General features: G+C 51.5%; 6 protein-coding genes across 6 annotated transcripts; 2 read left to right on the top strand and 4 right to left on the bottom strand.

The window, feature by feature from the left end:
• Positions 1-121: 121 nt before the first annotated feature.
• HO173_006560 (uncharacterized protein) lies at positions 122-2,111 on the bottom strand (the record flags this gene model as incomplete). The annotated part of the gene is made up of 2 exons (XM_037308469.1): positions 122-622; positions 687-2,111. 2 exons carry the CDS (start codon positions 2,109-2,111, stop codon positions 122-124), a joined length of 1,926 nt encoding a protein of 641 aa, XP_037164735.1.
• Positions 2,112-3,108: 997 nt separating this feature from the next.
• Positions 3,109-6,106, bottom strand: HO173_006559 (uncharacterized protein; the record flags this gene model as incomplete). Its single annotated transcript, XM_037308468.1, has 8 exons — positions 3,109-4,194; positions 4,245-4,350; positions 4,395-4,474; positions 4,529-4,998; positions 5,047-5,729; positions 5,782-5,867; positions 5,919-6,011; positions 6,071-6,106. The coding sequence occupies 8 exons, from the start codon at positions 6,104-6,106 to the stop codon at positions 3,109-3,111; spliced, it is 2,640 nt and encodes an 879-aa protein (XP_037164734.1).
• A 612-nt stretch (positions 6,107-6,718) lies between these two features.
• HO173_006558 (uncharacterized protein) lies at positions 6,719-8,042 on the top strand (the record flags this gene model as incomplete). The annotated part of the gene is made up of 4 exons (XM_037308467.1): positions 6,719-6,775; positions 6,827-7,696; positions 7,772-7,927; positions 7,995-8,042. 4 exons carry the CDS (start codon positions 6,719-6,721, stop codon positions 8,040-8,042), a joined length of 1,131 nt encoding a protein of 376 aa, XP_037164733.1.
• A 1,056-nt stretch (positions 8,043-9,098) lies between these two features.
• HO173_006557 (uncharacterized protein) lies at positions 9,099-9,751 on the bottom strand (the record flags this gene model as incomplete). The annotated part of the gene is made up of 4 exons (XM_037308466.1): positions 9,099-9,159; positions 9,218-9,434; positions 9,489-9,596; positions 9,727-9,751. The coding sequence occupies 4 exons, from the start codon at positions 9,749-9,751 to the stop codon at positions 9,099-9,101; spliced, it is 411 nt and encodes a 136-aa protein (XP_037164732.1).
• A 701-nt stretch (positions 9,752-10,452) lies between these two features.
• Positions 10,453-10,928, top strand: HO173_006556 (uncharacterized protein; the record flags this gene model as incomplete). The annotated part of the gene is made up of 3 exons (XM_037308465.1): positions 10,453-10,462; positions 10,547-10,684; positions 10,765-10,928. 3 exons carry the CDS (start codon positions 10,453-10,455, stop codon positions 10,926-10,928), a joined length of 312 nt encoding a protein of 103 aa, XP_037164731.1.
• Positions 10,929-11,469: 541 nt separating this feature from the next.
• On the bottom strand, positions 11,470-12,579 carry HO173_006555 (uncharacterized protein; the record flags this gene model as incomplete). Its single annotated transcript, XM_037308464.1, has 3 exons — positions 11,470-11,499; positions 11,648-12,132; positions 12,216-12,579. The coding sequence occupies 3 exons, from the start codon at positions 12,577-12,579 to the stop codon at positions 11,470-11,472; spliced, it is 879 nt and encodes a 292-aa protein (XP_037164730.1).
• Between the last annotated feature and the right edge of the window lie 3,964 nt (positions 12,580-16,543).

The raw sequence follows: 16,543 nt of genomic DNA, 5'->3' as shown, positions 1-16,543 counted from the left end.
GCAAGTCTAGAAGGGAAATATGGCCGACTCGGATGTGTAAAAGCATACCCGTCTAATTTTCCCGTGGGATTTGCCATCCATCCGTCCTTTCCGCATTTACAACGCCTAGCGTGTGTATCATTCACATTGCTTGCCCTGGGACTGGTTTCCGAGCCATCATGCTCTGCGGTGGTGACTGGGTCAAAGCTTGGTCGGCCGAAGTCAGGGTTTGCAGCTGCATTGGCACCCTTTGCACATTAGGGTTCAAACCGCTTGGACCCGGCGGGCTATTCCTTCGGCTGCTGACCTCACTGACAGAATTACTCCGTCGCTTGCTACCGGGGGTCGGGATTTTGGCAGGGCGCTGAGGGCCCCCACCGTAAGGTCCAGGCGACATTGAGCGCTGTTGGCTGCCGGCATTGTAGGGTCTGGGGGCTCGGCCTTGGCTGTGAGGGTTTGGCGAGCCACGGCCACTGGCTGGCGACTGGGGACGTTGCTGGCCAGGACCAATCATTCCTGGTGGAGGCCCTCGCGGGCCTGCTCCACGTGAACCTGGTGGGGGGCGAGGCTTAACAGGACGAGCCGAGAGACAAGTGCGAGGAGCGACGCCTTGTTGAGAGCGGTCCAGACGAATGCAGAGAGCCTACGAAATAGTGGTTAGCAACGACTTTTTAACAAACTGCTATGTACAATATGGGAGCGCTTACCCAGCCGTCATCATACTCGTGCAAAAGTCTAACAAGCTGACCAGCACGAAGACCCAATTCGTCGTCCATGGAAGGCTTGAAGTCAAGTTGGATGCGGTGAACATTGCTTGGAGCAGGGCCATTGACCATAGCTGCTGCTGGCACTGATGTTTGACTGAACTCGGAGGCAGCAGGGCTTGACGCTGCGGGAGAGACTGAACGTTTGGGAGTGAGGTTGAGAGGCTTTGGAGCATTGTGACGCTCGGCAATTTGGGCAGCAGCGAGACCTCCGGCAGCACCAGCGACGGCTCCTCCTGCAACAGCACCTGCCTCAGGAGTCGGGGTTCGGATTCGAAGAGGAGCTGGAATAGCGTCATTGGGCATCGAGCGCGTACCGAAGTCGGTTTGTGGTAGGACTTCCGCATTGTTGCCAAAAGGGTTCTCAGCTGCGTTGTTCTGAATTGGCAGTCCCACTTCCTTCTCAGATGAACCTTGAGACTTCCGCGGAATCTCCGCATGATTTCCAAATGGATTCTCCGGGTCGTTGTGACTTCTCGAGGCTGCTGCCCCCACACCTGCACCTCCGACTGCACCCAAAGCCGCAGCTGGGGTAGCACCGTTCATGGCCTTTCCACGGGCTGCCATGTCAGGCATGAACTGCGTTATTGGTCTCAGGCTCAACCGTGGTGCAGTAGCAGTAGTCCTCGTAGACGCTACGCTTTGCGAACGTTTCAATCCTTCCATGTAGGCCGCTTTCTCATCGTCGGCCTTTGTGTAGTCGCTATTGGCATGCTTTCTCCTGCGGCGAAAGCAGAAGAATAATAGTCCCAACAGAAGCGCGACTGCTAGGAGGATGCCAATTGCCAAGCCAGCCTTTGCGCCGCTCGACATGCCACCTCCATTGGATGAGTCGGATCCAGCGGTGGAGGTTGGTTTGGCTGAGCTTGAGGTAGCTTCGATGAAAGAGGAGCTAGACGACGTTGACAGTGAAGAGGCTGAAGAGGATGCCGTGGAGGAGGAGGTTGGCTGCACGACTTCCTTCTTGATAGTACTGCTGGTGGTAGAGGTCGAGGAGGTCGAAGAATTGGAAGTGGATGTTGTGCTCGTGGTCGAGCTTGTGCTGGTATCCGTATCTGTATCGTGTACCTGGACCGGGGTAGGAGTCGGGGTAGGAGTCGGCGTAGGAGTCGGGGAAGGAGTCGGCGTAGGTATAGTTGTAGTAGGAGATACCACAGCCGCATTATTGTCGTTGTTGTTTTTGTTGTTATTCGAATTGGAGTTATCAGAGCTCGAGGAATCGTCAGGCGTAGCTGCAGCCGTGATGTAGCCGCCGACAGGCCCATCAAACGTCTTAGCAGCAGTCTGGTAGACATACTCCACCACCGTTGATCCCTGACCGTCTTGTCGCTTCATCTCATGGTGCTGGTGCTGATGATGTTGATGCATTATGATGGAGCGGTCTGCTCGCGCAGTGCCCTTGTATTAAGTTGGATGTACTAGGATAGGATTGACGTATGTCTGCTGGCTTGTGAGCGGTTGAGGTCGCACAGGAGTGGTTCGTTCGTAATGGCACGAAAAGTGGTGAGTTTGATCCGCGTTTCACCTTTGCGAAGAATATAAAACAGAAAGGATATTGGTGAGGGCTGAAGGAGTGAATGAGCCAGCTGAACGTCGATAAAAGAAGGGCGACGAGGAGCGAAGGCCGTAGTTGATGGGTTGGGGATTCTTGTGAAGAGAGGGAGGAAGAACAACAAAAAACAATGAAAGGGATATGAGTATGAGATAGAGAGTGAGAAATGGGAGAGCTACTCGTATAATGGCGGCGGAATTAAAATTGGCTGTTGCGCACTGCCAAGGCTAAAGCTAGATTGACCAATGAGAATGAGGGTCAATTTCGGGTCGAGTGTCGATCTTACGCTGCTAAAGCTCTGCTAGTCAGGTACACGTCTCGCATAATCTAAGGTACAGTACTTTATCTTCAGGGGTTCACGCTCATATGCTTATTACGCGCTCAACCACAGAAGTTCGAAGCTTTGCTTCTCTCTAAAGTAGGTACCGCAAAGAATTCCACCACAATACCTAGATCGAAGAACATCAAAAACTTGGTTCACGTGCCACGAAGAACGGTAACTTTTGGCTTAAACAGTGGTTTTGGTGTACGAGTTTACGACTTACGAGTACTAGGTACTACTATCTGACAGTTGGCTTGGCTCGTGCCTTGGCACTACGGGGGTTGGTGTCACTACGGTAATCAGAAATTCGGAATCCGTCGCTGAAACTCCCCTTTGCTATTCTGCTTGCGAGTAACAGTTCGACTGATGAAAAAATAAATATCATTCTGATATCAACTTCGACCTCGAGCTATTATAGAAAAGAATAATGCGAGGAACGCACGGTATCGATATTAGTAGCATCCCGTACACGTACACCCCATCCGTCCGCTTCAATTAGCCATATACTTCCCACTCATCAACTTCCTATGTACCGGCACCTCCTTCCACGTTCCTGCACCACTCGACGAAGTACTTTCGTCCGCGAAAGGATCACTACCTCCCTCTTCTTTGGAGCCCATCTGGCTAAGGCTTAATCCACTGCCCAGTCCCACTGCTGCGTCACCACTGATCTCCCATCGCATCTCGACGTTCCCAGGCTTTGCTTCACCCTCAGTGCTGAAACGCGCGAGAAGCTTCTGCGGCGCTTCCGCATAGCCATCAAGAGTCATGTCTCCTAGCTTCCAATAGATAAGTGACCTCTCTTTTGAGAAGATGCCCTGAGGCTTTGACTGGCAGCTGAGTGCCTTGGCATTCTCCACGTTGATGAAGACCACGACGTTTTTGAGCGACACGCTCCTCTTAGCAGGCGAGGAAAAGGCAGGGTTAAATGCATAGGTAAGTATAACAGAAGCTTGCGTTGGTTCAATCTTCCAGCTTGGTGTGATCGAGACAGGCGCGTGTGTAGCCAGAGACGAGTCTTCAAGATGGACCTGGTACTTGAAAGCTACCGACGGGCGAGAAACCTGGGAGACGTTCACCGAATATTCGCCGGATCTGGATGGGACTTGGGAGATGAAACTAGGGTTTGGTGCTACCTTCTCCAGAACAGGAAAGTTCTCCAGTCTTATATTCTCCGATCCAGATGAAGACGTTGTTTCACTGGGATTGTGTTGCAAGGCGAGCTCTCCAATGACGACTGCCTTGACGAGTTCGCTCTTCTCGAAAGTCGCACTCACGGTCTCGGCAATCGATGCGTTGAGTCCTGGTTGACGCATTTGAGGATGCGTAACAGCTGTAGATGCCAGACTGCTCATGGAATGTGCAGATCGGATAGACTGCGCATCGGACCCTCTTTGAGCGTCAGGAGGTAAGGGTGGTACACCTCCTAAACTAAAGAGTGGCGCGGATGGCACTTGGGGGCCACCAAGGCCGGCACTCTCGAGTGACTGCCCGGAAGGTACGAACACTGTGTTTCTGACATCTCGGCGCCCTCGTACTGTGCCAGGCTTTCTAGGGGTGGCGACTTGAGATGCTTGCTGAAGAAAGATGAGCAGAATTCATAGGACTCTACTGGCATACAACTTACTGCCCGTAAAGTATTCGCAACGCTTGAAAAAGCAGATTGTGCGTCTGGATCTTCTTTAATAGGTTCGGGTCGTATGTCTAGCTTGAACTGGGATTGTCCGGTTTCACTAAACCTGTTAGCTATGTCGAGGAACTTGGATATCGTCCTCACCCAGCTGCTGCTGCTTCTTGTTGAGCACGAGTAATATCATCTACAGTTGATGATGGAACGCTGTAGCCTTCGGAATCACGCTGAGTTTGCAAGTATTAGTGACGAACGACACCGCTGTAATAGCTAGCACTCACCTCAGCCATTTTGCCTGGTGGTGGACCTGGCGGAGGGGCAGCCTGGGTTTCCTGCACTGTAGCTAGGTCACGATTTGCTGAGCTTGATACTCCATTCGTCATGCCGGGCAGACTAGACACTCTGGCAGGCGCTGGCTGAATCGTATTGCCATTGACTTGGTCATTTAAGAGCCGCCGCTCTTGTGACCGAGGTCTCTCTGTAGACTGTGACGAAGCGGTTTGTATCAATGGCGCTTCGTGCCGAGGAGAGAACTGTGGTAGGTTTGACGATGATGAAGGCGGAGAAGGTATCGTTTCCATGTTTTGATGCGAGCTTGGTCCCCTGCGCAACGGATTTCTTATCGGTCGTGATCTCTTCTCGGGGGAAGGGCCCCGGTCCATGCCCTTTGCGCCTTTGTTCGAACGGCCACCCAAGACAGTGCCCAAGCGCCTTAGACCGCCGAAGCTGCTCTTCGGTGGCGGGTTCGGAGCTGTCACAGTGTCAGTCCTATGCTTGGATCGCATTCAGGAGCACGTACCAGTACCGGCTCTGGAAGCCGTCGAGAAGGGACTTGGCCTCTCGTCATCCTGACGAACTCGCTCTCGAGACGGCGTAAGAGTTGGAGGAGAAGTAGCGGCTGGAATTGATGCTGGGGGCGGATCCGCTATTGAGCTACCAGTTGTTGCGCTTCGGCTTGCAAGTCTTCGTGTTACATTCTGATCGCCCCCAGCGTTCTGCGCAACGAAAGTCGAAATCTCGTCGGCGGTATTCACATTCAACAAGGCGTTCAGGCAGCTCTCTGCAGTAATGCGATTTCTTTCGACCAGATCAACCTCATGTGTCTCAAATTGAGTGAGAACGTCACGTAGATGGTTGACCCTGCTCTCATCCAAAGCCTGTAGCTGCTCAAAAACGTAGGGTGCCTGAGATTCCCATGATTGATTCGCGGCATCAACATCGGAGGTGGCATTGGCAACTTTGTTGGCGTTTGATTTGCCCCCTGCGAGCTTCTGCGCTCTCTTCTGTGCCCCATCGAGGTCCTTGGCCACGGCTGCCAAATTGCCTTGTATTGTGCTGATGCCCTGCATTTCTCTGTTTTTGGACTGAAAATCTTTCAACGGGCGCTCCACGTCTGATTCCATCTTCGCAGCGAGAATATTATGTGATTCCGCGAGAGACTGCATCGAGCTGACAATGCTCTGCCATGGCGTCCGGAAGACACTGGCTAAAGTCAATATACGCTCTAGGATTCCAATACAGAGACAGTGCCCACCCGAGCTCGGCAGCAGCATCATGTGGACGTCTACTTGCCAATTTTCTTAAACCTTGCACATAGGTCTCTTCAACGCGCCGTCGCTCCTGTTGAGTAGATGAGTAGATGCCGATGACATAGGGATCTTGACCACCTACGGCAAGCCAGTCAGCAATATCTGTGTTGACTTTCCCAATCAATTTGACCCGCTCATCCAAGAGAGACACTGCTTGATTTGGCGAAAGCGAGCGCTGGACAAATAGTCAGCACGGATATCCACATGTTCCCTGCGAGTGCTGCTATCGCTCACCAATAACGCTGGATACTCTTGGCGTGACAGCTCCATGGTTCTTCAATCGCAAACCAAGCAAATTGAAACCGTTATGTGTCATCTGTGAATCTGCGTGGCAAGCATGGCACCAGATATCTGGGAATGCATGATGACAGCCTCAAAGTTTTTAGTTCCATATTACGGATACGACATATCAATATGACAGTCACTACTCTGTACGGACTATCAAACTGCCAAACATTTCCATGTTGACCATAGTGCTTCTCTAGATGTGGTCATTTCGAAAAGGCTTCCATTGAAACCCGATGTCCTTTATCTCAGCATTCTCTGTATCTCTTTATCTGGAAAGAGCAGCATGAGAGCAGCTTCTCCCACGATTTCTCAATTTGTCCTCCTTTCGATATTTCAAAAGTAGATTCGCAAAGAGCTGTGTTCTATCCCATTATCCCCTTTCGCTCTTTCCTACGCGTGTCGAAATGGAAAATAACAGGATGGCTTCTACCGTATCATGGCAATCTCAAGTCAGCTTCTCTGAACGCGTAAGCCATACTCTGAAAATGCAAGTTTGTGTTTATGTACTCTGTGTCACGTAAAGCCTGCAAACATTGACCTAATGTCAGCACAAATACCTTGTCTTCTGTATTCCCAGATAAGGACACAACTCAAATGCAAGCAGAGGGCAGGCTTCTTGAGAAAGTCATATATAAAGATGCACAGTCAAAAGTTCGTTCGATTATTTCGCAACCTTAACCCTGACTCTAAAACACCACATAGGAGGACTATTACCAACGTTGCAACGGGTGGATCGACGGAGACCGTTATTTGAGAATGCCAGCCGACGACGTTCCATCGCCGCCAACTTCTACACTCGAGGACTCCTCACAGCAAACAGGCCAAACCATTGGACCCTTCACCAACTGCACCCATCACGCCACCGGCCTCTTCTCCACCGTCTACAAGCAAATAAATACCGATCACCTCAAAAGCTTAGCAATTAAGGTCACCATTCCCTTTCAAACTCACCCACCCCACAACCCCAAGCGCGAAGCACGCATCCTCGCCGCTGCTGCCCACCCGTACATCATCTCTCTTCTCACCACGCATACCCTGTCCTCACAATTCCTGCTCGTTTTCCCCTTCAAACCACTCGATCTGGACACAGTGCTAAGAAAAGGCTTCCCCCTCAAAGCGACGGCAGCACGTCATATACTCGAAGGTTTGTTCTGCGCCCTCGCTCATATACATTCAAAAGGAATCATTCACCGCGACATTAAACCCGCCAACATCCTACTCAGCACCTCCTCGGGACCCGCCTTGCTTGCAGACTTTGGAATCGCATGGTCCCCAGACGACCCGGCATCTGAGCCGTCTGACCAGAAAATCACCGACGTAGGGACCACGTGCTATCGCCCTCCGGAGGTACTCTTTGGGCATAAGGCCTATGGACCGGAGTTAGACTTGTGGGCTGCGGGTTGCGTAGTGGCGGAGTGCGTGAGGCGTGGTCTTGATGGATTTGAAAAGCCGGGTGTGAAAAGCGGGGAGGCCCAATGGACGCTTTTCGATGCTGGGGAATTGGGAAGTGAATTAACATTAGTCAAATCAATCTTCGAGACACTGGGAACGCCGACTGATGAGACTTGGCCGGTGAGTAGCTTCTCGACCCTCTATGAAATCATCTCCTAAATACAAACATGCAGCTAATGCTTGCCGTGACTCCAGGAAGCCAGAACCTTCCCAGACTGGAACAAAATGTCCTTCCATGCCTTCCCGCCCAAGTCATGGAAAGACATACTTCCGCTGGCCTCTGAAGAAGCCCGGGATCTGGTCACAGGGCTAGTCATGTACCAGAGTACCTCAAGACTAAACGCGCTGGAGGTAAGCGCTCTCCCTTGACGCGAGAAGTGTGTTGGAAAAGACCGTGCTGACTGCGCAACTGGGACAGGCTCTGAACCACGTCTTCTTCTCGGACGGACCTACAAGTCGACAGTGAGAGCGAAAAGCGATTGGACAGTGGTTCGCTGACCGACCCGGCTAGGTTTTGAGGCCCGCCTTCGCCTCGGAAGATGTGTGTTCCAAGTGACTGGGACCGCAAAAGGTCGCCCGGCGTCCGAGACGCCTCTTCCTCACGGAAGCTCCCCATGCAAAACGTGAGTGGGAGAGGTTCCTCGCCGTGAAGTTGAACCAGTCTTAAATCGCAGCTCTAGACTACAGCAACGACGAGGCTCTCTCGAAATACCTACCACCATTGGTCACTCAATGGCCGGATCGGGTAGTAAGGTTCACTCAGAAGGAGCTGCGTGGCAGGCATGAAGCGTGGCGCCCGTACAGGGAACTACAGCACGTAGACGCAAAGAAATAAATTACCTGACTCTACAGTAGTGATGGCTTCCGAACTTGTCCACTCGTGAACCAGGTAGCGCTCGCGTATCGCAGCATGGGTTTCTTACAGGTCGCATTTGCATGCCCGTCTCTGACCACGAGATGGATGCAAGTAGATCTGGCAGCTGCCACTTGTCTCGAGAGACGGCAATGGACGGTCTTCGCGGGTGAGAAGGAACGCACGCGTATGGGCTGGGATTCGTAGTGCTGGCAAGTGGAGAGAAACGCGTCATGCAGTGGCAGGTCTGGCACGTGTTAGACACGCATGCTTCAAGTGAGGCAGATCAAAATGAGGCAGAGGCACGAGTCACGAAACATGTGGAATGAAAGTGGTAGTAGCAGTAGTAGTTCAGAGAAGACGAAGATTCATCATCGTTCGTCAGGTTGTCATTGAGTTTCAGCGACCTCCCGCCATCGTCGCTGAATTATGATACAAAAGCAAGCCCGTGCTCTCCCCTGAGCAAACACCATGAGAGCCACCGGAGACCTCGACCTATGCGCATATGAAGACGAACCAAAGAAATGCCTGACGACCAGCTAGCTACAAAAGATCTCGCTCAAAGCACAAGTGCTTTTCCTCCATGTTTGTCCACCGAAGTAGCCGTCATGTTCGAGCGGGTATGTCGAGAGGGAATGATGCTAGATATGCCGATTGAGAAGGAGGCATCTAAGAGCGCTCGCCACGGAGACGACGGGCGAGCTGGATATCCTTGGACTGGATGGTGACACTGGAGACGCGTTAGTAAAGTGTAAGAACGCAAGACTTGGGAGGACGGGGACGCTTACCGCTTGGCGTGGATGGCGCACAGGTTGGTGTCTTCGAACAAGCTGACGAGGTATGCCTCGACGGACTCCTGGAGAGCACCGATGGCGGATGACTGGAAGCGGAGGTCTGACTTAAAGTCCTGGGCGATTTCACGGACGAGACGCTGGAAGGGGAGCTTGCGGATGAGGAGCTCAGTCGACTTCTGGTAGCGACGGATCTCACGGAGAGCGACGGTTCCTGAGACGCGTGGTTAGCATGATGAATGAGTGAGGCAGTGTTGGGTGAGCTTACCTGGCTTGTAGCGATGGGGCTTCTTGACACCACCAGTTGATGGCGCGGCTTTACGAGCGGCCTTGGAGGCGAGCTGCTTACGGGGAGCCTTTCCTCCGGTGGATTTGCCTATGATGACGCGTCAGTGATGTTGCTTTGGTGAAGTAGTGAGGGTCGTGTTGGAATAGTGCAAGGTGGAAGGTGAGGCGGCAGCGAGGTAGGAAGCAAGTATTGCGACAGTGAGGTCGATGTGACTTACGAGCTGTCTGCTTGGTACGAGCCATTGCGAGTGATTGATATGATGATGAGAATGAAGATGGAGTTGTGTATGGAGTTGTGGTGGATGAAGTTGTCGATATTGTTGATGACGATGGTGGTTGGATGGGGGAGAGTGGAAGATGGAAGAAAGTGGGAATAAGTAGTTTATCGAAGAAAGTGATGATCAGGCAGGGGCGGGCGGATTACGCGCTAGTGTAATTCACTTGTTTGATGTGCTGGAATTGAGCATTTGATTTTGCGAATTGGTAGGGCTGATTTTTGTTAGGGACGAACATCAAAAAAAAAACTATTTTGGACCAATCAGAATCCGCCAGGATTAAGCGACCGCCAGAATGCTTTGTCCTTCAGCGATGTAGAATTTATTGTGACTCAATGCCCATCCACATGTCAAATCGTGAGTCAATTGTAGTAGGTGGTGTCTATCGCACAAATTATCATCGCCTTCTGCGTTCCTGCACGCTTAATTAAAATCGAAGCTAGTGATATGAACCCTCGCGAACTGGAACGGTCAGAAACGGTTTAGCGTGCTGCGCAACTCAATCACCACTTGGCAGCGGGTCTGCTTGAAATATCTCCAACGGTAAGACCTCTTACAACCTCCATCCACCGCTATCAATTCGATCCATCCACTACCAACGAAGTCATCCTTCATCCACATTCCACACACAACTTCTAACGCTCACCTTATCACTTCACCCCCATCAACATGACTGGACGTGAGTACCTCCCAGCCTCATCGCCGCCGTTCCATGGCAGCGTCTGCCTCGAAGCCGCAGCAGCACACTGACGCGTCCACACAGGCGGAAAAGGTGGAAAGGGTCTCGGCAAAGGCGGGGCCAAGCGCCACCGAAAGATTCTCCGTGACAACATCCAAGGCATAACCAAGCCTGCGATCCGTCGTCTCGCGCGTCGTGGCGGTGTCAAGCGTATCTCGGCCAGTAAGTCTATCCGCTCTTCTCTCTGCTCGGAACCCTTTCATCCCACGTGTCGCAAATGGTCGCTGATCCATCCCCAACAGTGATCTACGAGGAGACTCGCGGTGTCCTGAAGACCTTCCTCGAGGGTGTCATCCGAGACGCCGTCACTTACACCGAGCACGCCAAGCGAAAGACCGTCACCTCCCTCGATGTCGTCTACGCTCTCAAGCGACAAGGCCGCACCCTGTACGGTTTCGGTGGTTAGGTTCCTTACTCTCACATTCACGACTTTCTTCATGGCTCGCCACAATCACATACAACACGCGCTTGGATCAGGTGGATCAGTGGTGGAGCGATGGCTCATGGTGGCTGCAAATGGTTTCTCTACGGGGTTCTTGCTTTGTGTATCATAAGAGCTCACAGGGAGCCGGGGAGTCAAGTGGCAGGTCAACTATGGAATGATACCAGATAATTCCATCAATCTTCAAGCACTCGTTCGCTTTGCATTGTGCCTCGTGACTCCAGTGACTCATCTCTGATTGTTCATTTAGTGTTCCCGTTCTTGTTGCCTTCAGTCTAGAAAAAGCATTTTAAACGCGCCGGCTTGGTCATTGATTACAAGGTTAGAACACGGGTGCTGCACTGCTATCCATGTCCACGTGACAGCGAAGCACTTCTCCTTGGCTGCTCGCTCGTCTTGCGCAGCAATCAGTTCCATAAGAGGGCCAGGTCTTGGAGGGAAAGTACCATACACCTGACTGCAGCTTTGCCAATCCAATCCACTGACATCTGCTGTGAAGACGCTACTACCAATCAATAACCTCCTCATGCTGCCACTGCAATTCCTTCAGTCAGTAACTTCCTTTGCAAAACCATGATTTGAGTCGCAAGACAATTGCTGAAGTCAATATACTCCCGCAACGTGTCTCGCGACTCAAATCAGGTTATGGATTAGCGAATAAAAGGACGTGGGAAGTAGCTTACGAACTCCCCACTCGTCGTCCCAATATCCCCACACGCCAACAGCACCGGCGTCTGCGCCCCCTCATCCACCGACTTGGAACCCCTATGCTTCGTCATATCCGTATTCACATAACCCGGACAACAGCTATTAACCAATACCCCACTCTCCTTCCGCCTCTCCTCCACCTCCAACGCAATAGCCCTCGTCATACCCGTAATGCCGCTCTTGCTCACGGCATAGGCTGCACTGGGCCAGCCTTGCTCTTGCTCCTTGCCTTGGTCAACAGCTTCGGTGAAGGATTCCATGAGCTTGGTGACGTCGTCGACGGTCTTGGACTCGGCGAACGCGGTGCGGATTTCCTCCGAGTATTTGGAGTTTAGATGACCTACCATGCTGGATAGATTCACCAGACGGCCGCCGGGACGGATCAGAGGGAGGAGGGAGCGCGTGGCTGTTAGGGTGCCGTAGTAGTTGCATTGGAGGGTCTCCTTGACGACATTGATGTCTGCGCGCAGGAGTGTCAGTGGAGATTTTGAACCCTGGTGGAGGCGGAAGGAGAGCAAGGCAGCCGCTGGGAGCATAGCATACCAAAGCCATTCATAGCAATCCCGGCATTATTGACCACCATATCAATCCCCTCAGGATGTTCCTTCTCCAAGAATCCCGCAAAGTCCAGTATACTCTTCGTCTTGCTGATATCAAGCCCATGGTACTTGACCGTCGTCAAGCCCCCATGCTGCACCAACGCCTTCGCTTTCTTCAACTGCGCATCATCTTCAAGCGTCTTGACAGCATCTTCTCCCCTTCCCTTGTCCCTCGCGCACAAGTAGATGAGCAGAGGCCCGTTGTTGAAAGCTGAGGACGGATACTGCAGCGCTAGATTGCGGACGATGGCAAGACCGATGCCTTTGTTCGCACCCGTCACGGCGGCGATGCGGGAGAACTGAGGCATGGTATCGTGGGAGCGCTGGTGCGGTGCCATGTGATTGGAGGCATTCTGAAGACGGTATTCCACAATGGCGTAGAATAGCCAGTGGGCAACAGGAAATTTTGCTAACCCTAACCCTGAACGTAGGATTTTTGAAATGAATTATTGATTTTCATTTGTGCATTCAATGACCTATACAACTAGTCTCATGGCCTTTTGCGATAGTCAAAGCCTTTATAGATTGCTAGTACGTCTAAAGTGATCCTTCCCAGGGGAAAAATGGAAGCTTGAGGTTGCCATTGTGATTTCACGAGAATCTGAACGAGTTACGTACATTTGTTGGTTGAATTATTGCAAAACTGTCAAATGCTATCGAAATGATACGAATGCCCATATCATTACGATTCTCCGCGTCAGATTTACACCATCCTGCTTGGTATGCTTCAGGGAGTCTTTTGAATGCTTAAAGTCTGCCTTTTGGACCGTTATGGTAGCTACAGGACGCAATATCAAAAACCGTCAATTGTGCTCCACGGCAGAACCTGCCCGCCACAACCGCTACAACTTGCTTCTTCTCAACATGGTCTGTTGTATTCTGCGAACAGCCTGTCCCATGACTGAAAGGTCCCCTATAATGACAATTAGGTCTAACTCTCCATGCTCCATGTTATGTCTTGCTAAAGGAAGCATTCGCCTTTAGACTTTTGGGTGCCGTGAGTTTTGCACGCCAACAAGGGAGAGCGCATTTCATCATCCGGTTGCCCTTCCTGCGGTCGAATCAGGGATTGAATCAACTGATTTGTCGTGTATTTGGCTAGATCTTTTCTTATGCCCTGAGCTCAGGCGATATGGGTATCGAGGACCATCAGCAGCTCGGATGGCCCCTTCCTCTCCAATTTCGCCAGCCATGCACGATGGAATTCCGGTCTTTCAACGATCGAGGTAACAGTCATTGGAGGTCCTGCTGCGCTAAAAATATCGATATCACTGAAAATCGGCAAGATATCTCGATGGAGAAGGACGTGTGTGTGGCAAGACGTTGCTAGTGGTTTGGGAATGCTTCGTCACGGATCTCACGGCGATGGCTGTCGAAGACCGATGAAGGCAGCATCTCCACTGAGAAAAGTATGCATTTGCAGAATGGTTGAGATCAAAGTAGCGGCGAAAATTTCAGAGTTGCGGCATGGTTTAGCTGAGAAGAGAAGAGGATTGAGAGTGGGATACAAGGATAGAAAACATCTGGCAACGTCTGGGGAGCACGATTTGGCGCTCCTCTTCCAGGCTGGCGAATGTCCTTAAGCGCCTGGAGGGCACAATCGTTCGCCTGCCCCAGAAGATTACAAAGAAGAACCAGCCTAGATTGTCGAACCGTACATGTGTCTAGTCAGCCTGCAGCAAAGGCAATAGATTATTTGGGCCTCCAGCTTTAGCCACCACCCGCAGCGAAATACTCGTCGTCTACCCCTTCAACAGGCCCAAGCAGCATCGGGTATCATAGTCTAGAACCACGCAGATGCGTTGCGAGTCGACCAACAAATCTGGACCAGTCATCCTAAATCGAGAACACACAGCAGAAATCGGACAGATGACGCGTTCTGCAGTGTGCTTAGGCACCCAAAGACGACAGCGTCTGATTATTGTACCTCCCTATGTGTAATCAGTAAAATAAACATCAGGTGCCGTGCAGATCAAAGTTCAGCTCGCAGATTCTCATGTTTTGCTGGCGACATGGCTTCGACGAGCACCGCTCTCACCACGTGTAAATGGTGCATGCCTAGCCTAGAATGACAGCTTCTCGCCCTCGTCTTTGCCTTGGGAAGACGCCATCGCGAGCAGGACGAGAATCAAGGGAAGCTTGGCAAGCTGCATGCAGCCATACAGTCGTGATATGTAATGATGATGAATCACACCCGTTCCACCGTTGTTGGAGATGCGGACACGAGCTCGGACCCCGCGAAAGTACGAAGCTGATCAGCTCTACAATCCATGCGGGCTCAGCAGGCTCTCCTCAGACACCAAAGCCATACGCTCTTCGCGATCTTCAGATCCTGCACACGGACGGCAAACACTCGCAGTCGGTGTTGTGAACATCGTCACCTCGGACCCGGCGCAAAGGCAAAGCGAAATCACAATTACAAAGCACAGCAGCGCGGGAGTCGACGCAACTCTGCGCCTCTACGCAGCTAGCTTTGCCTTTTCCGTACGATAACTTGCGAACTCGGTTTTTTTCCATCCACTGCGTGACGAATGAAGATTGAAGAATGCTGAAATGAGATGTGGACCACCCTCGCCCGGTCCGACTCAAGGAGGCAGGGCGAAGCGGCCGTCAGCTGGTACGATACCAATGCGACCTTACCAAAGGGTTCAGAAAGTCGTCGCTGTCTACCAAGGAGGACGCTGAAGAAGACCAGAAGTGAACTCAGCCATAAAGAATGGGTTAGTTGATTTGAATGAGGTGCATGAGAAGCATCTCGAACATCGGAGTGCACGAGAGCAAGAAATTTGAGTCGAAATTTTCAGCCCAGTCTTTGCCCATCCCGGCAGTGGAGTTTACCGACCGGCTAGCATCGGGAAGGTCGATCCGTCACGTATAAGGTTCGCATGCCCTCATCGGGATGATAAGAAGTCGAGTGCGTCGACTCAGCCACAGAGTGCCAAGAAGCTCTAGCCTCTTATATAGATAGAGACAGACTAATGCTGCATGGAAGGGAACTAGAAGGCGAAAGTTCTGACAGGAAACTTCTTTTTTCCCCACGTCTTGCTTCAAATCCTTCAGCTTTGCACGGGCCATGATGATTTAATGACATAATAGGGGTGTACCTGCAGCAGTAGCCAGTAGGGAAGGTCCATTAGGTACATTACTTTATCGTTGAGGCTCTTGAACCTCCATCCATCTCCGTCTCCCCGCATGATGCCAAGCGTTAACCCCCCATCCGAGTGCGTCAGCCACATCGAGTACTTCAGCCACACCATCGGCCCCCTCCGCGCGAAATGCCAATTGTTGCCCATTCTCTTTGAACCGCAGTTCTGTATTGTCTTTATCCGCGATGAGTCAAGCCACAGCTAAAATGCCCGCCATTTGATGGGGTCTTTGTTCTCGTACTCGTGACTGGAATGACCGACTGCTGTAACCTTGACCAATGAGAAGCATCATTATGTGATGACTAATGCGAAAGTGTTCATGGGAGTCAGCAGATGCCGGCTCACATGATCTTTCGCCGAAGTGGATTGCGCGTCCCCTGCCAACTGTTCGCTTGCGACCCGTATCATACCAGCTGAAGCGTATAAACCGGATACTCTCTGTACCCATCACTGCGGCTCTTGACCCCTCCACATGTTGCAGCCTTGATGTAGAAGGAGGAGGCGATTGGGTATAGTTGCACGGTATCTTCGGGTGTTCCATGGTAAGGTCTTCAGAGATGGGATAACACAAAAGGCTTCTCAGCCACATCATCAACTGCGCCTCATCTGGTCCCGATGGGAAGTATGCAGGAAGCCAAGACTGGACAGTGAAGAGCCGAGGACGATTTGGCACGAGAGAAGATCTGAGACGATTATACTCAAAATAGAAAGTCCAGCCCGTCGATCAGGGTCTGATGGGGAGAGGAGGGGCCGAATCAGCGCGTCGCTTCAGCTCCTTGCTGCGCAATCTATCCAATCTTGGACTAGTGTCGGGTCCAAGATCGGATTTTAGGCGGCAGAATCAAAATCATCGGGCTGGATCTGTCGCCGGTGAAAGGAAAGCAGAGGAGCATTAGTGTGTGACGTCGAAGATTAGCTTAGCAGAAAAATAAGGAAGAAGAAGGAATAGATCATAATCCAATATTAATGCACATCCATATATCTATCTATATCTATCTCTCTTGCCTACGCCCACAAAGAAATCCGAGCAAAGCAAAGGCGGCATCAAAGCAAAGAGCGGACAATTAATTACGACTTTTCTCAAAACTCGTCCATTATCCAATTGCTTTTCGAAATACGAAGCTGA

This window comes from Letharia columbiana, assembly GCF_014066305.1.
Source record: "Letharia columbiana isolate WasteWater2 chromosome Unknown Sc0000019_s0, whole genome shotgun sequence".
NCBI classification, from domain to species: Eukaryota; Fungi; Ascomycota; class Lecanoromycetes; order Lecanorales; family Parmeliaceae; genus Letharia; species Letharia columbiana.
Note: the sequence above shows the minus strand (reverse complement) of the source record. Positions and strands in the feature narration are given on the sequence as shown.